The 23,339-nt window shown below is 39.3% G+C and overlaps 1 protein-coding gene across 5 annotated transcripts in view; it reads right to left on the reverse strand.

Moving 5' to 3' along the window:
- Positions 1-9,722: 9,722 nt before the first annotated feature.
- Positions 9,723-23,339, reverse strand: part of RC3H1 (ring finger and CCCH-type domains 1) — an 88,742-nt gene continuing 75,125 nt past the window's right edge. For 3 of the 5 annotated variants that reach the window (XM_047754458.1, XM_047754455.1, XM_047754454.1), the window contains 3 exons: positions 19,643-19,813; positions 18,318-18,433; positions 9,723-17,168 (listed from right to left, as the gene is read on the reverse strand). In XM_047754458.1, the coding sequence (XP_047610414.1) occupies positions 17,018-17,168; positions 18,318-18,433; positions 19,643-19,813 (438 nt within the window). In that variant the 3' untranslated portion in view covers positions 9,723-17,017. The remainder of the gene's footprint in view (positions 17,169-18,317; positions 18,434-19,642; positions 19,814-23,339) is intronic. The other 2 variants (XM_047754456.1, XM_047754457.1) reach the window with 2 other exon arrangements.

Raw genomic sequence — 23,339 nt, forward strand, 5'->3', positions numbered from 1 at the left:
TTGACATTAAGGGATCAGGAGAAAATGAGGGAGGGAGCCACATAAATATCTTCAGGAAAAGCTTTCCATGTAGAAGAAATAGGAAATACAAAGATCTTGGAGTGAGAATATGCAGTTCAGACCTATTATTCCAGCTTGAAAGTGCCTTGACCTTCAGGAAAGGAGATGAGGGGACCCTGAACAAGGTGTAAAGGGGGTCTGGTGAACACCTGTGGGGAAAGAGATAGAGGTGCAGATACCACCTGGCCAGGTAGTGAAGAACTGTACATCAGGGGTTGGGTTGAATTTTTTTTTCATTCATTCATTGAACCATATGATCATTTAATTAGAAAACATTTAATAAATACTTGAGGATATAAAGATGACTTTGCTCTCAAGGAGCTCCTCGCTTCATAGCAGACCCCAGGCATGGAGATAAGTATCCCAATCAATGCTACTGGTCTTCCGACTACAGTATGTATAGAGGAAGGGCAGACAGGTGGGTGCAAAAGAAGGGGAAGATCAAGAGGTAGAAGTGTTGTGATAAATTTGCAAGACTTGAGATTTAAAATCTTTTTTTTTTTTTGTCTTTTTGCTATTTCTTTGGGCCGCTCCTGCGGCACATGGAGGTTCCCAGGCTAGGGGTCTAATCGCAGCTGTAGCTGCCAGCCTACGCCAGAGCCACAGCAACGAGGGATCCGAGCCGCATCTGCAACCTACACCACAGCTCACGGCAACGCCGGATCGTTAACCCACTGAGCAAGGGCAGGGACCGAACCCACAACCTCATGGATCCTAGTCAGATTCGTTAACCACTGCGCCACGACGGGAACTCCTAAAATCTTTTCTTTCTTTTTTTTTTTTCCTTTTAGGGCTGCACCCGTGGCATAAGGAGGTCCCCAGGCTAGGGGTCCAATCGGAGCTGCAGCCACCGGCCTATGCCACAGCTACAGCAACGCCAGATCCGAGCTGCGTCTGCGACCTACACCACAGCTCATGGCAATGCCAGATCCTTAACCCACTGAGTGAGGCCAGGGATCGAACCTGCAACCTCATGGTTTCTAGTCAGATTTGTTTCCGCTGTGTCATGACAGGAACTCCTAAAATCTTATTTTAAAATAAACTTAGAGTAATAGAAAAGTTGCAAAAATAATACAAAGTATTCTTGTATACATTCACCTAGACTCCCCAAATGTTCACATTAACATTTTATCACAATTGCTTTTTGCTTTGCTTTTCATGTTTGATTCTTTATTACTTTTTTGTACTGTTTAAGAGTAATTTGCAGATATAATGCCCTTTTACCCCTACATAGTGTGAGGTTCCTAAAAACAAGGACATCCCCTTACATAACTGCTGTAGAAGATCAAAGATGGGAAATTGACTGTGATATAGTACCATTTTCAAATCCATAAATCTTAGTCTAAATTTACCAGTTGTTATCCCACTAATGTTCTTTATAGTAGTGGTCCTCCAAGTTTTTGGTCCCAGGATCTCTTTATAGTCTTCTAAATAACGTCTAAATATTATTATTTAAATAGTTTGTATTAAAATAGTTTTGACTTCATGCACACACTGAAAGGTTTTGGGAATCTCCTGGGGTCCCTAGATCATACTCTGGGAAACACCGAAAAACTTTTTTTTTTTTTTCCCTATTTCTTGGTCTAGAATCACACATTGCATTTAACTGTCATGTCTGTTTGGTCTCCTCTAGTTTGAAATGGTTGCTCTCTTCGTCTTTCATAACTATGGCATTTTTTTAAGCATACGGGCCAGTTATTTTTTGAGGAGTGCCTCTCAATTTGTATATATCTGAGGTTTCCTCAGTTTTAGATTCATGTTATAATTTTGGGGGGTAGGAATACCACAGAAATATTGTGCCCTTCTCAGTGCATTACATCAAGAGACATGTAATGTCAATTTGTCCCGTTTCTGTAGATGTTATTTTTTTCCTTGTTTTAGGGCCGCACATGTGGCTTATGGAAGTTCCCAGGCTAGGGGTTGAATTGGAGCTACAGCTGCAGGCCTACACCACAGCCATAGCAATGCATGTCTGTGACCTACACCACAGCTTGTGGCAATGCTGCATCCTTAACCCAGGACCCACATCCTCATGGATACTAGTTGGATTCATTACCAGTGAGCCACAGCGGGAACTCCCTCTTCCTTAAGATTTTTAAAGCACTGGTCTTTTCCTATTTTTCCCATCTGATTTCCTAAAAAGGATTATCACAGAAACCATTAGAATTTAAAGACATGAACTACGTTAGGCAATGCATTCTCTTGCTAGGATATGAGGAAATAGGCCCTTTCACCCATTGCTGGTTGGAATGCAGAATGCTACAACTCTTTGAAGGGAAATTTGGCAATCCAACATGATAAATGAGTTGACCCTTTGAGCTGGAAATCCCCCTTCAGTGCACCCTACGGCCATACTTGCATAGGTATAAAGGAGGTCACGAACTGTAATTTGATTTGTCTGTTTTGGCCATGGCATGGGATGTGGGATCTGTTTCCAGACCAGGGACTGAACCCAAGCTGCAGCGGTAAAAGTACCAAATCCGAACCACTGGATGACTAGGGAACTCCCAATTGTAACCTGATTTGTAATAGCAAAAGATTAGAAAAAACTTGCATCTACAGGGGACTGAATGAAGCTGTTCTCTGTGTACTGATATGGAAGGATCTCTAGGATCTTGACGTAGAAAAAAGTAAGCTGCAGAGCAGTGTTTATAGTATGCTACCTTTTGTATCACAAAGTAGGGATGATGGGGTAGTGTGGACAGACAGGGGTGGGAGTAAGATTTGCCAATACGTACCTTCTTATTTAATTTTCTATTTTTGAACATGTCAAGGTATCACCTAGTCAAGAAGGTTTTGGCTTTGTGAACAAGAGTATCAATGTTTTGTTCCACAGAGGCCTGGGGAGAGAGGAGTAGCAGGGAAGGACATGAAGGTTGTGGCACATCAAAGAGAGAATGAGAAAGCCCAGTTCAGTGTCTGCAGGTGGAACTGAGGTGTTTAGGTGTGCCCTGCCCAGCAAAATAATTTCTAATGACTGTATAATATGCCATTGTTTAGAATTTAACCTTTACTGGAGTTTCCATTGTGGCTCAATGGTAATGAACCCAACTAGTATCCATGAGGATGCTGGTTTGATCCCTGGCCTTGCTCAGTGGGTTAAGGATCCAGTGTTGCTGTGAGCTGTGGTGTAGGTCATAGACTCGGCTTGGATCTGGCATTGCTGTGTCTGTGGTGCTCCGATTTGACCCCTAGCCTGGGAACTTCCATATGCCACAGGTGTGGCCCTAAAAAGACACAGAAAAAAAATTTAACCATTACTTCACATTAGCTTAGGTCAAAATCTTTAATTATGATAACAAAAGGTAAAACACTTACTATATACCAGGATCTGTGCTAAGTGCTTTATAGGCATTAGCTTATATAATTCTCGTTAGCTCTGCCAAGAATATGCCCAACCTACAAATGAAATAATTGCTATTTACAAGGGTTAAGAACTTTCCCCCAATTATAAAGCTAGTTGAGATTCCAACCCTTGTTTGCCTGTCTCACAGGTCTTGGCGACAGCTATCAAGAAAGTATACGTGTCTTTCCAGGTTAAAACTTAGTGTCCAATTGTTTTTCTTGGGACAGAGCTGATGATATGTTTGTTTTTTCTCCTCTGGGTTGTCTCTATCAAGTTTTCTCAGGAGTCCCTCAAAATCCAGGGCCTAGAAGCAAATTCTGGGACTGACACATTTTCCTCTGGTTTCCCATATTTTATTAAAAAACATTTGTTTCTGATACATATTCCAAATGAAGTTTTCAGTTTGGTCTTTTGGAGTCTTTAATACCAGCCCAGTCTTTGGTTCTCATAGCACACAGCTCCCCTTAACTTTCATTGTGTAGATTTTGGTGACTTTGAATCCCTTTCCTCTTGGCTTGTCTTAGTTTGATGAGGAAAGGGAAAAAAAGCTTGTACACTGGGCAAACTAATCAGGGTCTCTCTCTGCACACACACACACTCATTAGTATCCTGTAAAATTGTGTGTGTGTGTGTTTGGTTTTTTTTTTTCTAAGGGCCGCACGGGCAGCATATGGAGGTCCCAGGCTAGGGGTCAAATTGGAGCTGTAGCCGCCAGCCTACGCCAGAGCCACAGCAACTCAGGTTCTGAGCCTCATTTGCAATCTGCACCACAGCTCATGGCAATGGTGGATCCTTAACCCACTGAGTGAGGCCAGGTATCGAACCTGCAAATTCATGGTTCCTAGTCAGATTTATTAATCACTGTGCCACAATGGGAACTCCTAAAATTGTGTATTTTTTTTTTTTGTCTTTTGTTGTTGTTGTTGCTATTTCTTGGGCCGCTCCCGCGGCATATGGAGGTTCCCAGGCTAGGGGTCTAATCGGAGCTGTAGCCACTGACCTACGCCAGAGCCACAGCAACGCGGGATCCGAGCCGCGTCTGCAACCTTCACCACAGCTCACGGCAACGCCGGATCGTTAACCCACTGAGCAAGGGCAGGGACCGAACCCGCAACCTCATGGTTCCTAGTTGGATTCGTTAACCACTGCGCCACGACAAGAACTCCAAATTGTATATTTTAATATCAAATTCTTCATGGTAACTTCTAATCATTTCTGCAACTGAATGTCAATCAGGTAAAAATTAACATGATTTTTCTCTATTCTGAGTGGAAACAAAGTTGGAAGGAGTTCAGAGGGCCTCTGTGCTTTGCTATTTTAGAGATAGATTTGAGGAGCCATGGAGAGGAAAGAATGTAGCATTCAATCACCCTCTCTTTTTAAAATACTTTCTTCAAGGTCAGTAATAAAAAATTTTCTTTCTCTAGCCTTGCCTCTAGTCTCGGTAGTAACTTCTGTGAGCAGGTAACTGAGCTGGTCCTCGCCATTGCCTCATCTCCCAGGGTCTTCTTTTCTTTGGATCCAAGAGTGAGACCTTGGCAGAGAACAAACAGTAGAGCTGAGCTTCTGTTGTGGTTACTGAGTAACTCAAAGCTTAACTCTTCCACAGAAATTTGGCAAAACATCTACCATACACACACACAAAAACAGAGTTGTCTCCAACTCTCCCTGATTTCTAGTTTACTATGTGGTTATGACATTGTAATTAAGGTGAAATAAAGCTTATCAAAATGAATCCTACATTATCATTTGGCAGCTTTTAGGTGAGATTCTCAAAACATCACACTGGAATTTGTTCAGATTCTCACAAATGTTAGAAAGTTCAGTTTTGGTTTCAGGGAAACCAAATCAAAAAAACAAATATTTATTGAACATGTCCAGTGGACATGGGTCTTGAATGTACCAGGTACTCAATAAATATTTGTGTTTGAAGAAACCCAGGTTCAGAGTAGTTTCACTGACTTATTAACAGGAAAATACTTTAAATTCCTCCCAAATGGAAAGTTAAGGTTATCAAGTAAAGTAAAAATTCTTACTTTTCCTGGGGAACTGACACCTTGTATGAACAGAAACACCCAACAAAGGTATTCTTGGGAGGCTGAGCAAGAGAGTTGCATGGAGTCAAAGTTCATTGCTTTACATTAGTTCAGGGAGTTGAAGAGACTGGGAAGACAGCGGAGGTGGAGGTAGAGTTAGTGGGAGAAAGTTCCCTGGAGAGACAGGGCATGGGTTGGACAGACTAAGAAGCTACAGGAACTCATGGTAAAGTTAAGGCCAAGGGTATGTGTTTTGTTAAGTGCAAGTCAATTACACGACTGGTGTCTCTCACCCACCTCTGTCGAGGGCTGCCCTAGCAAATTTGACCAAGTCCATTTAGGGACTGAATTGGAAATGAGGGTCTAGGAATGAATAAAACTGGGCAGCTTTTATCCCATCAGGACATAGTTGGTTTCAGGCCCTTCCCAAATGGCCAGTGCTGAAAACCAACAGATACTGCTTGGGCGCAAGCTGTTCTAACTTTGAACAGAATCAGGTCTCAGGAATCATATCTTTGTGTGGCTACAAAGGTTTAGCTAACCAGGGAATGGTGTGCTAGAGATAAAACCCTCAAACTGCTCACAGGGAAATGACCAAGCCCACTCTGTAGAGGCAGCTTGAGTCATGCCTAAAGTCCAGGAGTTCATCAATCTGCCTAGCTTGTTGTCAGGATAACAAAATGCCCAGTTTGATGATGACAGAGGCAAGTGTAGGGACTGAGGAAAATAGGAGGGCATGTTTAAGATCATAATAACCTGAATATTTTTGGACTTGGGAGGATAAGAAGGTGATGATAAACTAAGACGACTGTAGGTTTTCATTGAAACTGAATTTCTTAAGGGTTTTGATACTGCCAAAGTAGTTTTTCACCTTCAACTTGGTAATACTGGGTCAGATCTTGTGCTTGGTCAAGGGAATTACGGGAAGCAGCTGACTTTGGTAGCATCCATTTGATGGCAACTATTTGGGTGTTTAGAATTGCCAGTCATGCTCACGCTTGTCGAAAGCTATGGCCTAAGCACTGTCCCAGAAATTCCTCCCCTTCTCTTCAGTCCCATGGTTCTGGTGAAGGCACTCATCATTTCTTCCAAGTCTACTGCAACAGATTTGTAACCGAGCTCTGCCTTAAGCCCTATTCCACTTCAGATCACAATTTACTACATCACTCTTAGGCTTAAAATCTTTACTGGCTTTTAATTGCTAAGGAAAAAAAAATATGATTCAGAAAGATTCATAAAGCTTTTCTTTTTCTTTTTGCCTTTTCTAGGGCCGCTCCCGCGGCATGTGGAGCTTCCCAGGCTAGGCGGTCTAATCGGAGCTGTAGATGCCGGCCTACGCTAGAGCCACAGCAACACGGGATCCGAGCCGCGTCTGCAACCTACACCACAGCTCAAGGCAACGCCGGATCCTTAACCCACTGAGCAAGGCTAGGGATTGAACCTGCAACCTCATGGTTCCTAGTCGGATTCATTAACCACTGCGCCACGATGGGACCTCCTCATAAAGCTTTTCAAGACCTGGCTTCAACCAAACTTTCCTAGTTATTCCCAACTCCTTCGAGTTCTATTGCAGGCCATATTTTTTCAAAGTGTGAATGTGTCTCAGGCTTAAGAGTCTACACTCCCCACCTTGTTCATCATATAAACCCTTCCATGATCAACTCTTCAAATATAAAAACTTGCCTGAATCACCTTGCTTCTCTAGCCTTACACATTTTCCTTTAAGCAGTTTCCTAGTAGGGCTAATTATGTCTTCTATGCCATTCATTTCACTAAAATTAATGTCTGACAGGCAGAAGCCGGATCCTTCTGCTTCTAAAATTGCCTATCACTTAGAAAGAACTCTACTACTCCAAGGTGTGTTCTTCAGACAAACAGCACTGGCATCACCTGAGAGCCTGTCAGATAATCTGACACCCGACTCCAGAGCTGCTGAGACAGTAATTGTACTTTAATGAGAGCCCCAAGTAAACTATATGTATATTATGTTTAAGAAGCACTGACACAGAAACTACCCAATAAATGTGATTAGAGAAGCACAAATCTGATCCTTTCATTCTCTGCATACAATCCTTCCTTGGACTCCTTTTTCTTTCAGAATAAGATCCAAACACACACCTCACCACAGTCTACAGGGCTCTGTGACCTGCTCATTTAAGGCCATTGCCTCAATCCCTCTATTCTAGCCTCAATAACCTCTTCCAGTTTCCGTAACACAGTCTTTTTCTTTTTCTTTTTTTTTTTTGTCTTTTTGCCTTTTCTGGGGCCACTCCCGCAGCATATGGAGGTTCCCAGGATAGGGGTCTAATCGGAGCTGTAGCCACTGGCCTACGCCAGAGCCACAGCAACACAGGATCCGAGCCGCATCTTACAACCTACACCACAGCTCACAGCAACGCCAGATCCTTAACTCACTGAGCGAGGTCAGGGATCAAACCCAAAACTTCATGGTTCCTAGTCGATTCGTTAGCCACTGAGCCACGATGGGAACTCCGGACAGTCTTTCTTTTGTAGAGTTTATACACCTTGTTTTCTCTGACTAGGAGTCTCCTGTCTCACCGCCACCCTTCTCTGCTCCCCGGAACCCTAAGCCTTACCTTCAATGCCTTATCTTCAGGAAAGCCTTTGCTGCGCAACCAGACAAGGCTGAGACTTCCTTCTGTACAGTCTCACAGCTTCTTGTTCTTTCTTGACGGTAACTGAGATTGAAAAAGCGTTTGGTAATTCTGTCTAGTGTTTTAGAGATAATTGTTACTTATCCTTAAGCCTTATTTATATATGTCAAGTTCCTTAATGGGAGTCTAAGCTCTTTGAGGGTAGAGTCTCTCCCCCTCTGTCCTCTACTTATGCCTTATGTTGAGTGCTCTATGGAGAGTGTTCATTAAGTTACATGCACTAACACTATAGTATATATGTTCAGTGAGTAATTCAAAGTTCACTTTTGATGTGCTAGGTGTTACAAACAAGAGTGGCAGCCATTATTAAATGAGCCACCACATTGGAAAGCAGAAGGATTAATTGGCTACTGGGACCGAAGTGCTAATGCACACAAAAACAAACTCATCATAATCAAGGAGTCTCAGTATAAGAGGTTGGAAAGTACCCTACTGTTTGTAAGCAGGGTAGGCCTAGGTAAGTGGTAAAGACAGCGGGTCTAGTTTTGGAATTCCCAATCTAGATTTTATGACATTCAGGAATGGTTGCATCACTTACCATCCTTCATACCCTCTGAACTTTTTTTTTATTGTGGTCCCTTTTTTAGATATGGTACCAATGGACTTCTAATTGTTAACTAACGGTAAGAATAATGTTTACTCACTCATAATTTTTTTTTGTATTATTTTTCTTTGAAAAATATTTACTTATTTTAAAGGAAACTCCAGCCATTGTCAGTTATACATCTTTAAGAAATACAGACATTTTCTTACATAACAATACTGCTTTTATCACACTGAACAAGAATATCATTCTTTGGTTTTATCTAATGCTCAATACATAATCAAATTCACCTATGTAAAAATAGTTTTTTTTTTAGGTGCCCTATGGCAATGCTGGACCCTTAACCCACTGTGCCAGGCCAGGGATCAAACCTGTGTCCCGGCACTTCCAAGATGTCACTGATCCCGTTGTACCACAGAACTATAAAAATGTTTTTGAATGTTTGATTTGTTGGAATTAGGATCCAAAGTTCACACATTACATTTGATTTTATTATCTCTAAAGTTCCTTTTAATCTAGAGCAGTCCCCTCCCTTCCCCTCCTTTTTTCTTCTCCCTGCCACTGAGTTGACTAAAGTATATTTTACAGTGGTCTCTAAGAGAAAATCCTCTAAATGCCAGCAATGACTAATTGGTGGGGATTTCAGAACAAATAGGACAATAAGAATAGAGACAAAAAATATTTGCCTCAGGAAGGTACCCAGCAAAGCCATGGTGCTTAAACATAAAAAGGCCCTGAAATTAAGAGAAGCCATAAAAATTAGTACCTTGGACATTAACCACAGTTGAGTTCTCACTGAACATTGGCTCTAGGATCTCAGGATCATTACCTTTAATTATAAAGTACAATCACTGTATAACAAATGGAGGACTCTTTCTGTAGTGTTGGACTAATTCCTGTGATATCTATAAAATTGGCTACTACAACAATATTTGTGTACATTATCTACTTCTGTTTTTCACCTAAAAAACAAAAAACACAACTCCATAAAAAAGGTATGAGAAACAATCCCAAGGTTAGAATAAGATGGCACAGACTCATTTACAAAAAAAGACTACACGTTTCTCATTAATTTATCATTTAATATAAATGCTGACAGAAAGTAAAGACCTTATAGACACTTTTATATATTTACAAACCAAAAGGCGAATCATCTCCTTCTACTTATTAAAATAATCCTTTTATCTGCAACTCATGGGAGCCTTAAACACTAATTTGGAGCAACATGAGGCTGAGTCAGTTTCCAAGCTAATAAACACCATTTTAACAAAATGTGGCATCTTAGATACAACCAACTTGCACACAGATAATAATACAAAACTGAAAAAGATGGCCCTCATCCTCTCAAAGCCCTATAAGAATTAGAATATGTACTTACTCAGACTCAGAGTTTTGCTGTCCTAAATATCTTCCTATTATTTTTTTTCCCACCTCACTTTTTTGAAGGCTGTTTAAAAATTGGAAATATAAATAGATTTTTAAAAAGAGAAGAAAATGGTCTATTTCAAACATGGTTCTTTTTTCCTATTTCAAAATAACTTTCAGGAGATAGTCTTCAAAGAAGATTTCACAGTTTGCTAGGTGCTGGAGAATTATTCGCAGCTTGTGAAATTCCAATTCATTATGGTCACTTTTTAAAGAAAAGTTGCAAACACTTGGAAAAAGTACAATTTCACAAACTTTAGCAATACAAAAATCAGCTGACCCTTTAAGGCTCCATATTTTAACTTCTGAACCGGTGGGTGGAGGCAGGCAATAAAGAACAAGGACCAAAGGAATGTGAGAAAACTTAAAAAAAAAAAAATGGTGTTTTGTCTAGCACTAGTTTATAAGAACTTTAAGTGATTTTATGAAGTCATTTATAATCTGACTCAAATCTCATGGGCTCCTTTATTAACCTAGATTATTTCTGTCTTGTTAAATATACCTCTGCAGGGCACAATCACATACAATCAATACGATTGGTAAATTACACAAGCTCTAACCCAAGCAAATATGCATCAATGTTAAAAAGTTATTTTAAAAAAACAAAAACAAAATAAAACAAAATAAAATCCACCCAAAAAGGTGATAATGACTGCAGAATGTCTCGGGGAGACTGGTATGAGCCTAAAGACCAGATTGACCATAGTCAGGGAAAAAGGGTAAGAGGGTAAGGTTAACAAGGAGAAGAGACCACACACAAGACGAGGAATCTCACAACTGGAAAATGTTTAAGTGGGTGAAAGGTTTTGTTCATTATTTTAATTCACTTTTTCCACTTCTATTGTTCCAAAAAGTCATAGATTGATCATAAAGATAATGAAACCTATGGATCAATAAATGAAAAAATTTTAAAAAGAACTCCTTTTCCCCCCCAAGTTCTTCTCGTTCCCAAAAAGTGAGAAGGGAAAGAATAAAGAGGGAATAAAGAAAATTTAGGCAACAATCCACCTGGAAAAATAGCTCTCAGGACAGTGTCTTAGTTAACAGAGGATGCAAAAGCTTAACATGCTTTGGAATCAGAGGAGTATTTTACAGGGTGGTCGGATATTATTGTGAGAATGGCAGCCAATCACTGAAGAAAGATTACACTAATAAATGGTGATTTTAAAAAATTAAGTGAAAAAATTTTAAAAAGGCTACCAATTATCCACCCAATAGTTTGTTTCCATTCTTTTCTTGACCCTTTCATATAGCAGCTGGGGTTGGGGTAGGGGGCCACCTGACAGTTTCCAGTTATAAGATGACTCTGAGTATACAACCTGGAATGGATGCCAAAGACTTGTGAGCTCTACTTAAGAGTTTAAATTAAAAACACAACAAAATAAACACAAAAAGACTCAACTAGAAATAATGAAACCTCAAATATAAGAATATGTCACCTTATCTTGTATATAATGTACATTAGGATAAACTCCACAGGATTTTATTTTTCTAAATACACATTTTTGGACACAGTATTGTCTGGAGAGTTATTTTAAGTTCTCTCTCTTGGGTTATTGTGTCTTATTTTCTTGTGAAAATAAATGTTATTATTCTAGGGATGTTCTGCTCCAGAATAAAGTTTAGGAGAAATTCAGTGTTTGGCTGGAAATTCAGAGGCTCTGAAAACAAGGATTCCAGTGGTGAGGTAAGTCCCTTTATCACAACAGGATTTCAAAGGGCTCTTTACCCACTTTGTTCAGTGCAGTATTGAAAACCCACTCATTGGGAACATATTTCTTATTAAAAGGTGTTATTTCTTCTTGGTGGTGGCAGTTTCCTTTTCTTCGTTAACCTTATAACTAGTACTATATCAACTAGAATCTAATATATGTGAAAACATCTTTAGCAGTCAAAGAAAAACTTAAGAGCCAAATCTAAAGTTGGTGTTTACCATAACTAATAGCACCTCTTGACAAAAGAGCTTTCTTTTTCAAGTGGCTCATAAAAGTTGAAATAAGAATTTTAAAAAATATTAACTGCAACCCACCTACAACTCTGAGTAATTTCAGCAGGAAAATTTTCATAAAGCTGAGCTGAAGCAACAAATAAATATAAAAATCATAGTTGTTCAAGGCAGAAAGGTATGCATGTGGACTAGCAAAATGGACAGTCATGTAAAATGATGACAGTAGTAGACTGCTTGCTTGTTCAATTGCTAATGATGAATGTGAAATCTGCCTTAGTTTAGGAGCTCTAATTTTTATCTAAAAGGATAGGCAGCTTTTTCAGGGAAGAGATCTCCTTGCAAACAGTATAACCATGTATCACCAATAAAAAATAAACACAACTGGACTCTTTCAGGGTACAAATCTAAGTAAACCCTACAGTTAATTTCCAGGCAGGTTATTACGTTCCCCAAAAAAGTAACTAGGCCCTTCCTTTTAATGAAATAAAAAAATTACAAATACTTTTTACAGATAGATTTTATAGACGAAACCTTTACTCAGTTCTTTAAAATAAACAAAAGGAAAGCAGAAAAAAGATGATAAGATCTCCATCTATTGCCATCTGTATATAAGTAATAGCAACCAAGTACTCTTTAGTGGAAGAATCTACTTTTCTCTGAATCTGGATATAATCTAACATGTACTAACTATAAATAATTATTTCTCACCAGTCATATGCTCATGAATCCTTTTACTCAGTCCCATGACTTGACCAGAGAGATAGGAGATTGTCCTTTAAGCACAAGTAAAGTAACAAAAACACAAGATGCTATCATGACAAAATAATCTTAGTAAAAGGAAGGACTGCTTACACACAATATTGTAAAAGATGACATTCACTGGTTTGGAGAAACTGATGAATTTTCATTACTTTTACATTTTATAAGGCCAGCTAACTTTGACAGTTAACTTGAGATACATCTACTTACACAGTACAATCAACACAAACACTAAAAGGTTTCACAATCAAAATGGCTACTATTTCCTCCCAAACCAAAACAGAGTAAAGCACAAGTCTTTGGCTCTCCTTTAAAGAAAACGGCAGGTTTCCATTCCTAACCAGACCTTTGTTTGCCTACCAGTAGGGCAAATACCACATTTGTGCATCACTGAGTAATAACACCATTAGAAAAGGCAACTTCACAGAAGTTATTGGCTAAGCGAATTCATCTGAATGCTCTGTTTTGAGGCAGCAAACTGTCACTGTTGCAGATTGGGGAGGGCAGTGGGTAAATCAAGGGGAATTTGCAAGATAGAGAAGGGCCTAAAAAACAAACTTTGAACTCCAATCTTGAAGACCTATGAAAAGTCTGATGGAGTTACATATTCAGGGTAGCAACTGAGAGTCATATCACTTTTATGTCTTTTAAGCAGAAAACCAAAAAACCCAAAACAAAACAAAAAACCATGAGCAAGACTAGGAGGAAGGAAGGGAAATAAGATGGGAGAAGGGAATCAACCACATTTAATGCTGTACCAAATAAAATTTATATATTCTGAGTAGTTTGAATATTTTGTAGCTGGCATTAGAAAGTGTCGTCTTATTTGAATAATAATAGTTCTAGTTACTAGAAACATAACTAACTTCTCTTTTGATTAGAAAAGTAATACGGAATGGATCTTTGGTCACTTCAGCCTCTGTAAATTACTAGAGACATGGCAGGTATTAAACTTAGGACAGTCTCTACAAGTAAGGCAAAAGAACTACATGTAGGTCAGTAAATTGAATCTACATATCTAATTCTCAGTTCCACCCTTTTCCAGAGACCCCTTGAAGCAAGAAACAGACAAAGTTCTTTCATATTCCTAGGTGTAAAAAAATTCTGGTTTTGTTATCCAAGTAAGACTGAACACAATGTTTATTACTTCTACCTTAGCCTTCTCAGAACTATTCATGTTTATCTGAGATGTCTGAGTCATGCTTTTGAATTCAGTGAAAAGTAAACAGTCAATCTTCAGAAGAAATTAATATTTGAAAAAACAGAAAGCATAAAAACTGTTATTTCCTATTTGGTTTCATCTTTTAACTGTCTCTAAAGGAATAAATTTAAAAAGCCAGAAAAATCACAGATTTTAAACAAAAAGCGGTAAAGACTCAATCAGTTTTGCTCAAATAGGCCATTTACCCTCATAGGCACATCATACCAAAAGGTCTATCACAGAGAAAAGGGAAAAAAAACAAAACAAAAATAATCTCCCCAACCAAAATTTAAATGTTTTATTGAATTCCTAAAACTGTGAGCATTAGAAAAGTTGTACGAATTCCCATGAGGTAAGGCTGAATAACCAATTTAAAATAGGTAACTTACAGGCACAACGGGGCCATATACCCTTCTTCTACCTTTCTACCCACCCAGATTTCCTCTAGAGTGTGGGGCCTTAGAGAGGTATAGCTAAAATTAAGGCTACAATTTAAGAGATTGCCCCCCCACGCCGGCCCAATCCCCAGTCCATGAAAACAACTTAAAAAGAGAAAGAGACTATTTAAAGTCAATTCAAAACAGTAGCTTCTCTGGTTTTATTCGGACTAGGGATACTATGGAAGTTAACTCCTGTTCCTGCCCAGCTTACAAAATCAAAATGGTGAAAGCAAAAATGAGTGTATTCGACAGAAATAAGCAAGAATAACAATTTAATGAGTTATTAGGAGTTTCATTAGATACTCAAAATGGAATTTTACTTTTATTCCAAACATCAACAAAATCAATACCTATAAATTCCTTTGCAATACCAGATCATTTTGAGCTCAAAGTTGAACCAAAACTGCTTCTAAAATTTAGGAATTAGCTAAAGGAGAAATAAGATCTGCCCAAATCTGCCTACAGAAGGTTAGAGGCCAAGAATGTTGCCTTTTACGGTTATAAAGAGAAACGGAAAACCTTGGGACTCTGTCAAGACATAAAAAAGTTTCTCTCCTTCTCCCCCCAAAAACAATAAGCACTTAAAGATTAAATGTAAGGGGGTTATATTAAGCACACACACAAAGAAAACAAACAAAAAAGGCAAACAAGCAAGTGTATTTAAAAAAAAATGAAAATATGGATATCAACTGATAAAATGCCTCATCTTCATTCAGTGCTTCTACCTCCCAATCAGTCATTTTATTGCAACAGCTGCGCTCGCGAAAAAATCCATAAAACATACCCAATATATATACAGATATAGCTATGTATATCTGTATATATATAATATATATAAATTTTTATTTAAATAAAAAAGAAAGCTCGAATCCCAAGCCAATATGTGTATATCAAATCCTTGACCAGCCAGGTCTGTAGGGCATAATCAAATTCAATGTGAAATAGTATATAAACACGGTGCCTTGACTGGGCAAATTAAATAATTGCTACTCAAAAGAGTGTTCTGTTTGGACTCTCCTACTGGTAGGCAATGGCAGGACTGTATTACACCCCCCACCCTTTGTTTCATTTAACAGTATGATGGACACAAAGCTTAGACTGAGGTTGTTATTTATGACCTCAGCAGGAGTTAAGGGTTAAGAAAATAAGAAACAAGAAAAATACAAACTTCTTGCTTTTACCCAACCAAAGCAATGCAGTAACTTATTACATAACCAGTGCTTTCTGTTTTAGCAGTATAATCCAGAGGGAAGTTTTTTAAAAATTAGGGAAACATAGGGATAGGGAGGGTGACTGTATCAAATAATCCCCACTAAACACGTTTTATATGGTCTTAGTTCAGTATAGACATGCGGCATTAGAATATGTGCAGCAGAACGTCTTCCTTATTATTTTCAACATTTTCATGAAGAATCTTTTCAATACTGTAAAGCCAAGATTACAAAAACTCACTTCTAGGTAGTTACTACCTACTTGTGCTAGTGATTCTAAACAGCAACAACTGATCAATTAGTAAACTATCTTTAAGATCCAGGCAGTTTGTATTTGCCAAATCTTTCTGAAAGCCAAGGGCTCCAGTATATAGGAATTTTATACTTTTGGTTTTTGAGAGTAAAACAAAAGCATCCATTGAAATAATGTGGCTCTGCTCATTTTAAGTAACATAGTCAACTGTCTTGGTTTTTTGTATGATTTCAGTAAAAGTTCATTTTGGAAAAGCACAGCTCTCAATATACAACCATCAGCTAAATACAGGTAATAAACCAAGCAGATATTTTCAGTGCTAATAAATTACAGTTCATCCTCAAAACAATCTTCATTTAAATCTAATTAAGCAATCTAAAAACTGGCTCAGATTTCTGACTGCATTAAGAGAAAGGGTCTGTAATACAGAAATGAAGTTTTCAAAAAGAAATAAAGCCCTCCTGAACAAAAGAAAAAGTTTTAATGCCATGTGAAAAACCTACCTACACATGAAGCTACTGACCCAGAAAAGGAAAGCAAAGTATGGCTTCCAAATAACAGCTCTTCTGAAATGTTGGTTTGCTGCACATTTTCTAATAACTAGTCTATTACTGTCTGTTTCTCAAGCACCATAGAATTCTCAGAAAAGGCCGGTGCTTTTTGTCTACTGTAATTTACGGAGTTATAAGAGTTGGAAAGGATTCGAGGTAAGGAATTAGACACTGGGTATGTAATAATACCAAAATACAAGAAAAACCTACTTCATTAAGATCATACAATTAATCAAACAGAGTGTATATATAATATCTTTTTTTTAAAGCCCTGGATCCAAGGCGTCCAAAGTTATTAAAATAAAGTTCATTCACAGAACAAAAACAAATTTAATCTGAATTGCTTGCAGATACTGCTAATTTTCTTTTTCTTAAATTAAAAATGCATTAATGTGAACTATGTGCAGGGTTTGTTTTTAGTAGTGGTGTTTGTGCACATTGCCTCCGGTGCTTTTCCTGGATTTCTCTGACCATCCTCAGAGAAAAGGTTTAGAAATTATCCGTTTTCCTACCCCTATGCCCCACAAATTGGTTAGGAGCAGAAGATAAAAGTAGGACTCCTCATATTTTAGGGAGCAGAACTGGGTGTAACTCCTGATCTCTGGGAGTCATTATTGTCCCCTCCTCCCTCGGGGTCCTCTGACAGGTTCAGAGAGCTGGTCTTGTTTGATAGGAGGCTGATATTCTCTTGTGTCAAGGCTGATCCATTCGGCACATCACTGTTAACATTAAAAAAAAAAAGTATTTAGAATTTTTTAAAAAAGATAAAAATGATTATTTAGTAGGGTAAAATAGGGTCTTTCTTTTTTTTTTTTTTTTTTGGTCTTTTTAGGGCTGCACCCCTGCCACATGGAGGTTCCCAGGCTAAGGGTCCAATCAGAGCTGTAGCTGCTGTCCTATGCCAGAGCCACAGCAACACGGGATCCGAGCCGCATCCGTGAACCTATGCCACAGCTCATGGCAATGCCGGTTCTTTAACCCACTGAGCGAGGCCAGGGATGAGTCCTCATGGTTGCTAGTCAGGTTCGCTAACTGCTGAGCCATGACAAGAACTCCAGGGCCTTTCTTTTAACAATACGAAAAATACATGAATGTCTAAAACTTTAAAGTACAGCTCCATATTCATGCTTTGGCATAGCGGTTGGCAAACTAAGGCAAGCTAGCTGTTTTTGTTAAACAGTTTTACTAGAACACAGCCCACTCATTTGTTTACACATTGTCTCTGGCTGCTTTCACATTACAATAGCAGAATGAGAGTTGACAGACATGGTAAGACTCATAATTTTAAATATTTACTATCTGACCTTTAAGGAAAAGTGCTGACCCCTGCTTCGGCGAGTTTCCTAGTGTAAAAAATTATTTTGAACCCAGAATAATGCATGGATTTAAATAGCCAGGAGTTCTTATTGTGGCTTGGAGGTAAGAATCTGACTAGTATCCATGAAGATGTGGGTTTGATCCCTGGCCTCACCCAATAGGTGAAGGGTCCAGCATTGCCACAAGCTGAGGTGTAGGGTGTAGATGCAGCTTGGATCTGGCATTTCTGTGGCTATGGCCAAGGCTGGCAGCTGCAGCAATTTGACCCCTAGCCTGGGAACTTCCATGTTGAGGGTGTAGCCCTAAAAAGCAAAAACAAACAAAAACAAGGGGAAGGCGATGGAAGCAGAAAATCTCCTTTGTTTCATTTGTTAGGTATTAACAGATAATTCAACCTTGGGTTTGATCTAATATAGGTTTCATTAACTCCTAAATTTATGCAAAAACTCTTTTCTCAATATATACAGAATAATATTTCAGAAATCAAATTATATTTCTGAGGATAATGTTGTCATGACTATATAAGATTATGCAAATGTCCCTTTCTTTACCTGAATGTCAATGTAAGGTCCTCAGCTGGAACTTTACTTTGTGGTTCTGGTTGTCCATTTTCTGCTTGCTTACTTGTATTCAATTTGCTTTTCATGTCCAGAGAACACTGGTTCTCCTTTGAAAGAAAATGAAATAAATTCAATTATATTCTATTTAATGGTGCTAATGGAAAAGAGACTGGATATAGATAATACAAAACACTGAAGAGAAATCATATTTAGTTCTATAAAATGACCAAAGAAGTAGGCAGACTAAAAGAGATACACATCCAAAAACATAATGGAGTAGAGTCCATTTGCTCACTACCCAAGCTGGACAACCAGGAAGAGAAATTTCACAAAAAAAACTGCTAACTCAGAAAAAGTCAAAATGTAGTAAGCACCAGCATTCCCGTGGTAGCACAGCAGAAACGAATCCAACTAGGAACCATGAGGTTGTAGGTTCAATCCCTGGCCTCCCTCAGTGGGTTAAGGATCTGGCGTTGCCATGAGCTGTGGTATACGTCACAGATGCAGCTCAGATCTTGTGTTGCTGTGGTTGTGGCTCAGATTGGACCCCTAGCCCTCCTTACCTCCATATGCCACAGGTAAGGCCCTAAAAACCGAAAAAAAAAAAAAAAATTAATAAGCACCTATAACATACTTACTGCAAACAAAAAACTGAAATATCTCATCTGTTCATGTAATTTTAAAATTTTATTTATATTTTTTATATTTCCCCAATACATTATTATTTTTTTCAACATGTTTACTTAAAAAGAATGTGAAAACTATGCAAGAGAAAAATCAATTACCATGCAATCTCCAAAGATTCAAAATTTACTGAAATGAATGTTCTTGCACCATGAAACAAACCCTAAGCATATCTATTGATACACTTCCACAGGAAAGAATATGTAGATGGTATCTCACTCTTGACCAAAAATAGGTTATCAATAACCTAAGATCTGTGAAACCTAAAATGTTATTTCATGATGGTTTTGCAAAAAAACACTAAACCAGCTGCTTCCTTAATCAGTATTTTTAAGAGAAATTCAGTAACTTCCAGATAACTATCTTGTTTTCCCTACAAGTTTTTTGTAATGTAGAAAACTAAGACAAAGAACACACTCAAATCAAAAGGGAATGAGGAGAGAAATACAAAATAGGGAGGCAGCCCATCTTCATGCCACTTATTCTAAGTATTAACCACCCACTGCAGTGCCTTGGGGTGATGATTCTACAGCTCTAGATCATTCCAGAACTCTAGAACCATGAGTTCTATGACACAACTACACAGAGGCTTTCCTTTTACTTTCCCTCTTTTTTCCCACCTTAACACTTACCATACTCAGTTCTCGGGTTCTCTTCCCGATTTCCCTTTCCACCTGGTGCAATTCCAAGCTCAACTGCTCACTTGAGATCATTCCAGGCCATTTTGGAGGTGGTGGTGGGGGCTGTGACTGGCTTGCCAGGGTGTTCGCCTCCCTCTGCAACACCAGCCTGTTACTAACAGCCTAGTGCATAAAGCCAAGCACATATACAGCTCAACATATTTCACACCATACACAAAATGACCAGGCCCGATTCCAGACCTTAGTGTTAAAGTAGCTTATTACTCAGACATTTCCAATAAAAATAAGGCACTGTTTCTTTCTTTGAGTACCATTTGAATAAAAAAAAAAAAATACAGGGGATTTATATTTAGGGAACAGCAATTTAATCTTTGGTATAAGTTGCTCTTTTTAGGAGTTCCCGTCGTGGCGCAGTGGTTAACGAATACGACTAGGAACCATGAGGTTGAGGGTTTGGTTCCTGCCCTTGCTCAGTGGGTTAAGGATCCGGCATTGTCGTGAGCTGTGGTGTAGGTTGCAGACGCGGCTCGGATCGGCATTGCTGTGGCTCTGGTGTAGGCCGGTGGCTACAGCTCCGATTGGACCCTTAGCCTGGGAACCTCCATATGCCCCGGGAGTGGCCCATGAAATAGCAAAAAGACAAAAAAAAAGAAGTTGCTCTTTTTATTTTCTTATTTGAAAGAGAAGTCAACTATAAACGTGCTTTTTTCCCCATCGTTTTTTATTTTTATTTTTTTTAATTTTTGGGTTGTGCCTTAAGCATGCAAAAGTTCTCGGGCCGACAACTGAACCAGCGCCACAGCAATGATGATGTGAGACCCTTAACCTGGTAGGCCCCAGGGAATGCCCTCCCCTCTTCCCCCGACTTTATGGCCATAGCCATGGCATATGGAAGTTCCCAGGCTAGGGGCTTATCAGAGCAGCACCCAGCCCATGCCACAGCCATATCAAGGCCAGATCTGAGCCACATCTGTGACCTAGTTTGGGGCAACGCTGGATTCTTAACCCACTGAGGAAGACCAATGACCGAACCTGCATCCTCATGGATACTAATTGGGTTCTTAACCTGCTGAGCCACAATGGGAACTCTGAAACTCCCCTTTTTTAAACTGAATTTTCTCTGAAGTAAATTTTATAGTTTATTTTAGTCAAACTGAAGTAATGCCAAGGACTTTTAACTACAGTGAGTTAAACATGTGCCATGGTTCCAAATAATGCTAATATTCTTTCGGAATAGAAAATGGGTCTAGACATCTCAACTTAAAAAAAAGCCATGAGCAGTGGAAACAAATCCGAATAGGAACCATGAGATTAAGGTTTCGATCTTTGGCCTTGCTCAGTGGTTTAAGGGTCTGGCGTTGCTGTGAGCTGTGGTATAGGTCGCAGACGCGGCTCAGATCTGGCATTGCTGCGGCTGTGGTATAGGCCAGCAGCTGTAGCTCCAACTGGACCCCTAGCCTAGGGACCTCCATATGCCTCGAGTATGACCCTGAAAAGCCAAAAAAAAAAAAAAAAAGCCATGAAGTAGCAGGATAAGGAATATTGCTTTCTGGAGTTAAAGGTCCAATCTTGGAAGGCAGCTATCCTCACCACTATACCACCAACACTGCACAAGGTCCAATCTTTTAACAAATTAATCAACTATAAAGATGAACATAATAAATACAACATTCTTTTTTCCACAATATGAATCAGCAAGAAACTTTGTAACAATGCAAATAAAGCAACGGAAATGGGAGACAAACATGAATACTATATAGGTTTTTTCCCTTTTGCTGGATCCTTAACCCACTGCACCACAAAGGAGTTCAGCCACTTCTTTTTTCTCTTTGCCGTCTTTTTAGGGCTGCACCCGCAGCATATGCAGGTTCCCAGGCTAGGGATCCAATCAGAGCTGTAGCTGCCGGCCTATGCCAGAGCCACAGCCACACGAGATCCAAGCCGTGTCTGTGGCCTACACCACAGCTCACAGCAATGCTGATCCTTAACCCACTGAGCGAGGCCAGGATCAAATTCGCATCCTCATGGCTACTAGTCGGGTTCGTTACCTCTGAGCTGCGACGGGAACTCTAGCTTTTTATTTCTAAATCTTATTGCTTACATAAGAGCACAAGCAAGACACATGTTCAAAAACAAACCAAAAAACCCCTCCTATTGACCTTCCTACTAAAGTCTAAGATAGAATTAGTTAGAAATTTATTTCTGAAGCAACATATTACTTACTATTAAAGATCTTGGTAGAAAGATAAAGACTAACATTCTAAGATTATCTTTTTCTTGAGAACTATCACTAGAATGCCTTTAGTTTTCCATATTCAACTAATGTGTTCTCATGAAAGGATAATACAAAAAAAAAACTAGTCTTTCTTGAGGGATTTTTAAGAATTGTTTTCTGATATTTGGTTTCTCTTAATTATCAGGTAGCATGGTGAAAAGAAGACTGAATTTGGAGTTTGAAGATTTGGGTTCATATTCCAACCTCCGTGAAACTCATCTCATATCCTTCAGCAATACCACCTACTTGACCTCCTTGTCAAACAAGGTATGTGATAGTATTTTATAAACTGAAAGAACTATATTAATGAAAGGTGCTATTATTTTTTTAGGTCAAAGCTCCAAGCTTCTGCGAGTTCTTATTGTGGCTCAGTGATTAACAAACCCACCTAGCATTCTTGAGGACCGGGGTTTGATCCCTGTGGTGTAGGTGGCAGACATGGCTCGGATTCCATGTTGCTATGGCTCTGGTGTAGGCTGGCAGCTATAGCTCTGACTCAACCCCTAGTCTGGGAACCTCCATATGCCGTGGGTGTGGCCCTAAAAAAGGACCAAAAAAGAAAAAAAAAAAAAGTTCCAAGCTTCTACTTAATAAAGATGCTAAAAATTAAAAGAAGTGGGAGAAATGTTTTTTGTAATGGCCATACCCATGACATATAGAAGTTCCTGGAACAGGTATTGAGTCTGAGGTGCAGCTGTGACCTATGCCACAACTGCAGCAACACTGGATCCTTTAACTCACTGTGTCAGGCAAGGGATGGAACCTGTGCCTTCGTGGTGACCTGAGCTGCTGCAGTCAGATTCTTAACTCACTACACCACAGTGTACGTTGCAGACATGGCTCAGATCCAATGTTGCTATGGCTGTGGCACAGGCCAGCGGCTATAGCTCCAATTCAATCCCTACCCTGGGAACCTCCATATGCTGCGGGTGCGGCCCTAAAAAGATAAAAATAAATAAACAAAAAAAACAAATCTTAGAGTTCCCACTGTGGCTCAGCAGCTCAAATACCCAACATAGTATCCATGAGGATGTGGGTTTGATCCCTGGCCTTGTTCAGTGGGTTAATGACCTGGCATTACCACAAACTGCCATGTAGAGTGCAGATGGGGGTCGGATCTGGTGTTGCTATGGTTGTGGCATAGGCTGGCAGCTGTAGCTCTGATTCAACCCTTAGCTTGGCAATTTCCATATGCCGTGGGTATGGCCCTAAAAAGAAAAAAAGAAATGTGCCATCAGGGAGTATAAGCTCATTTTATATATTTTATTTTATATAATATTTTAGATAATCTAAAATTTCCAGGGAGTTTCCTGGTGGCTCAGTGGGTTAAGGATCCAGCATTGTCACTGCTGTGGCACAGGTTTGATCCCTGGCTCAGGAACTTCTGCATGCCGTGGGCATGGCTAAAAAAAT

Source organism: Phacochoerus africanus, chromosome 11 (assembly GCF_016906955.1).
Source record: "Phacochoerus africanus isolate WHEZ1 chromosome 11, ROS_Pafr_v1, whole genome shotgun sequence".
NCBI lineage: Eukaryota > Metazoa > Chordata > Mammalia > Artiodactyla > Suidae > Phacochoerus > Phacochoerus africanus.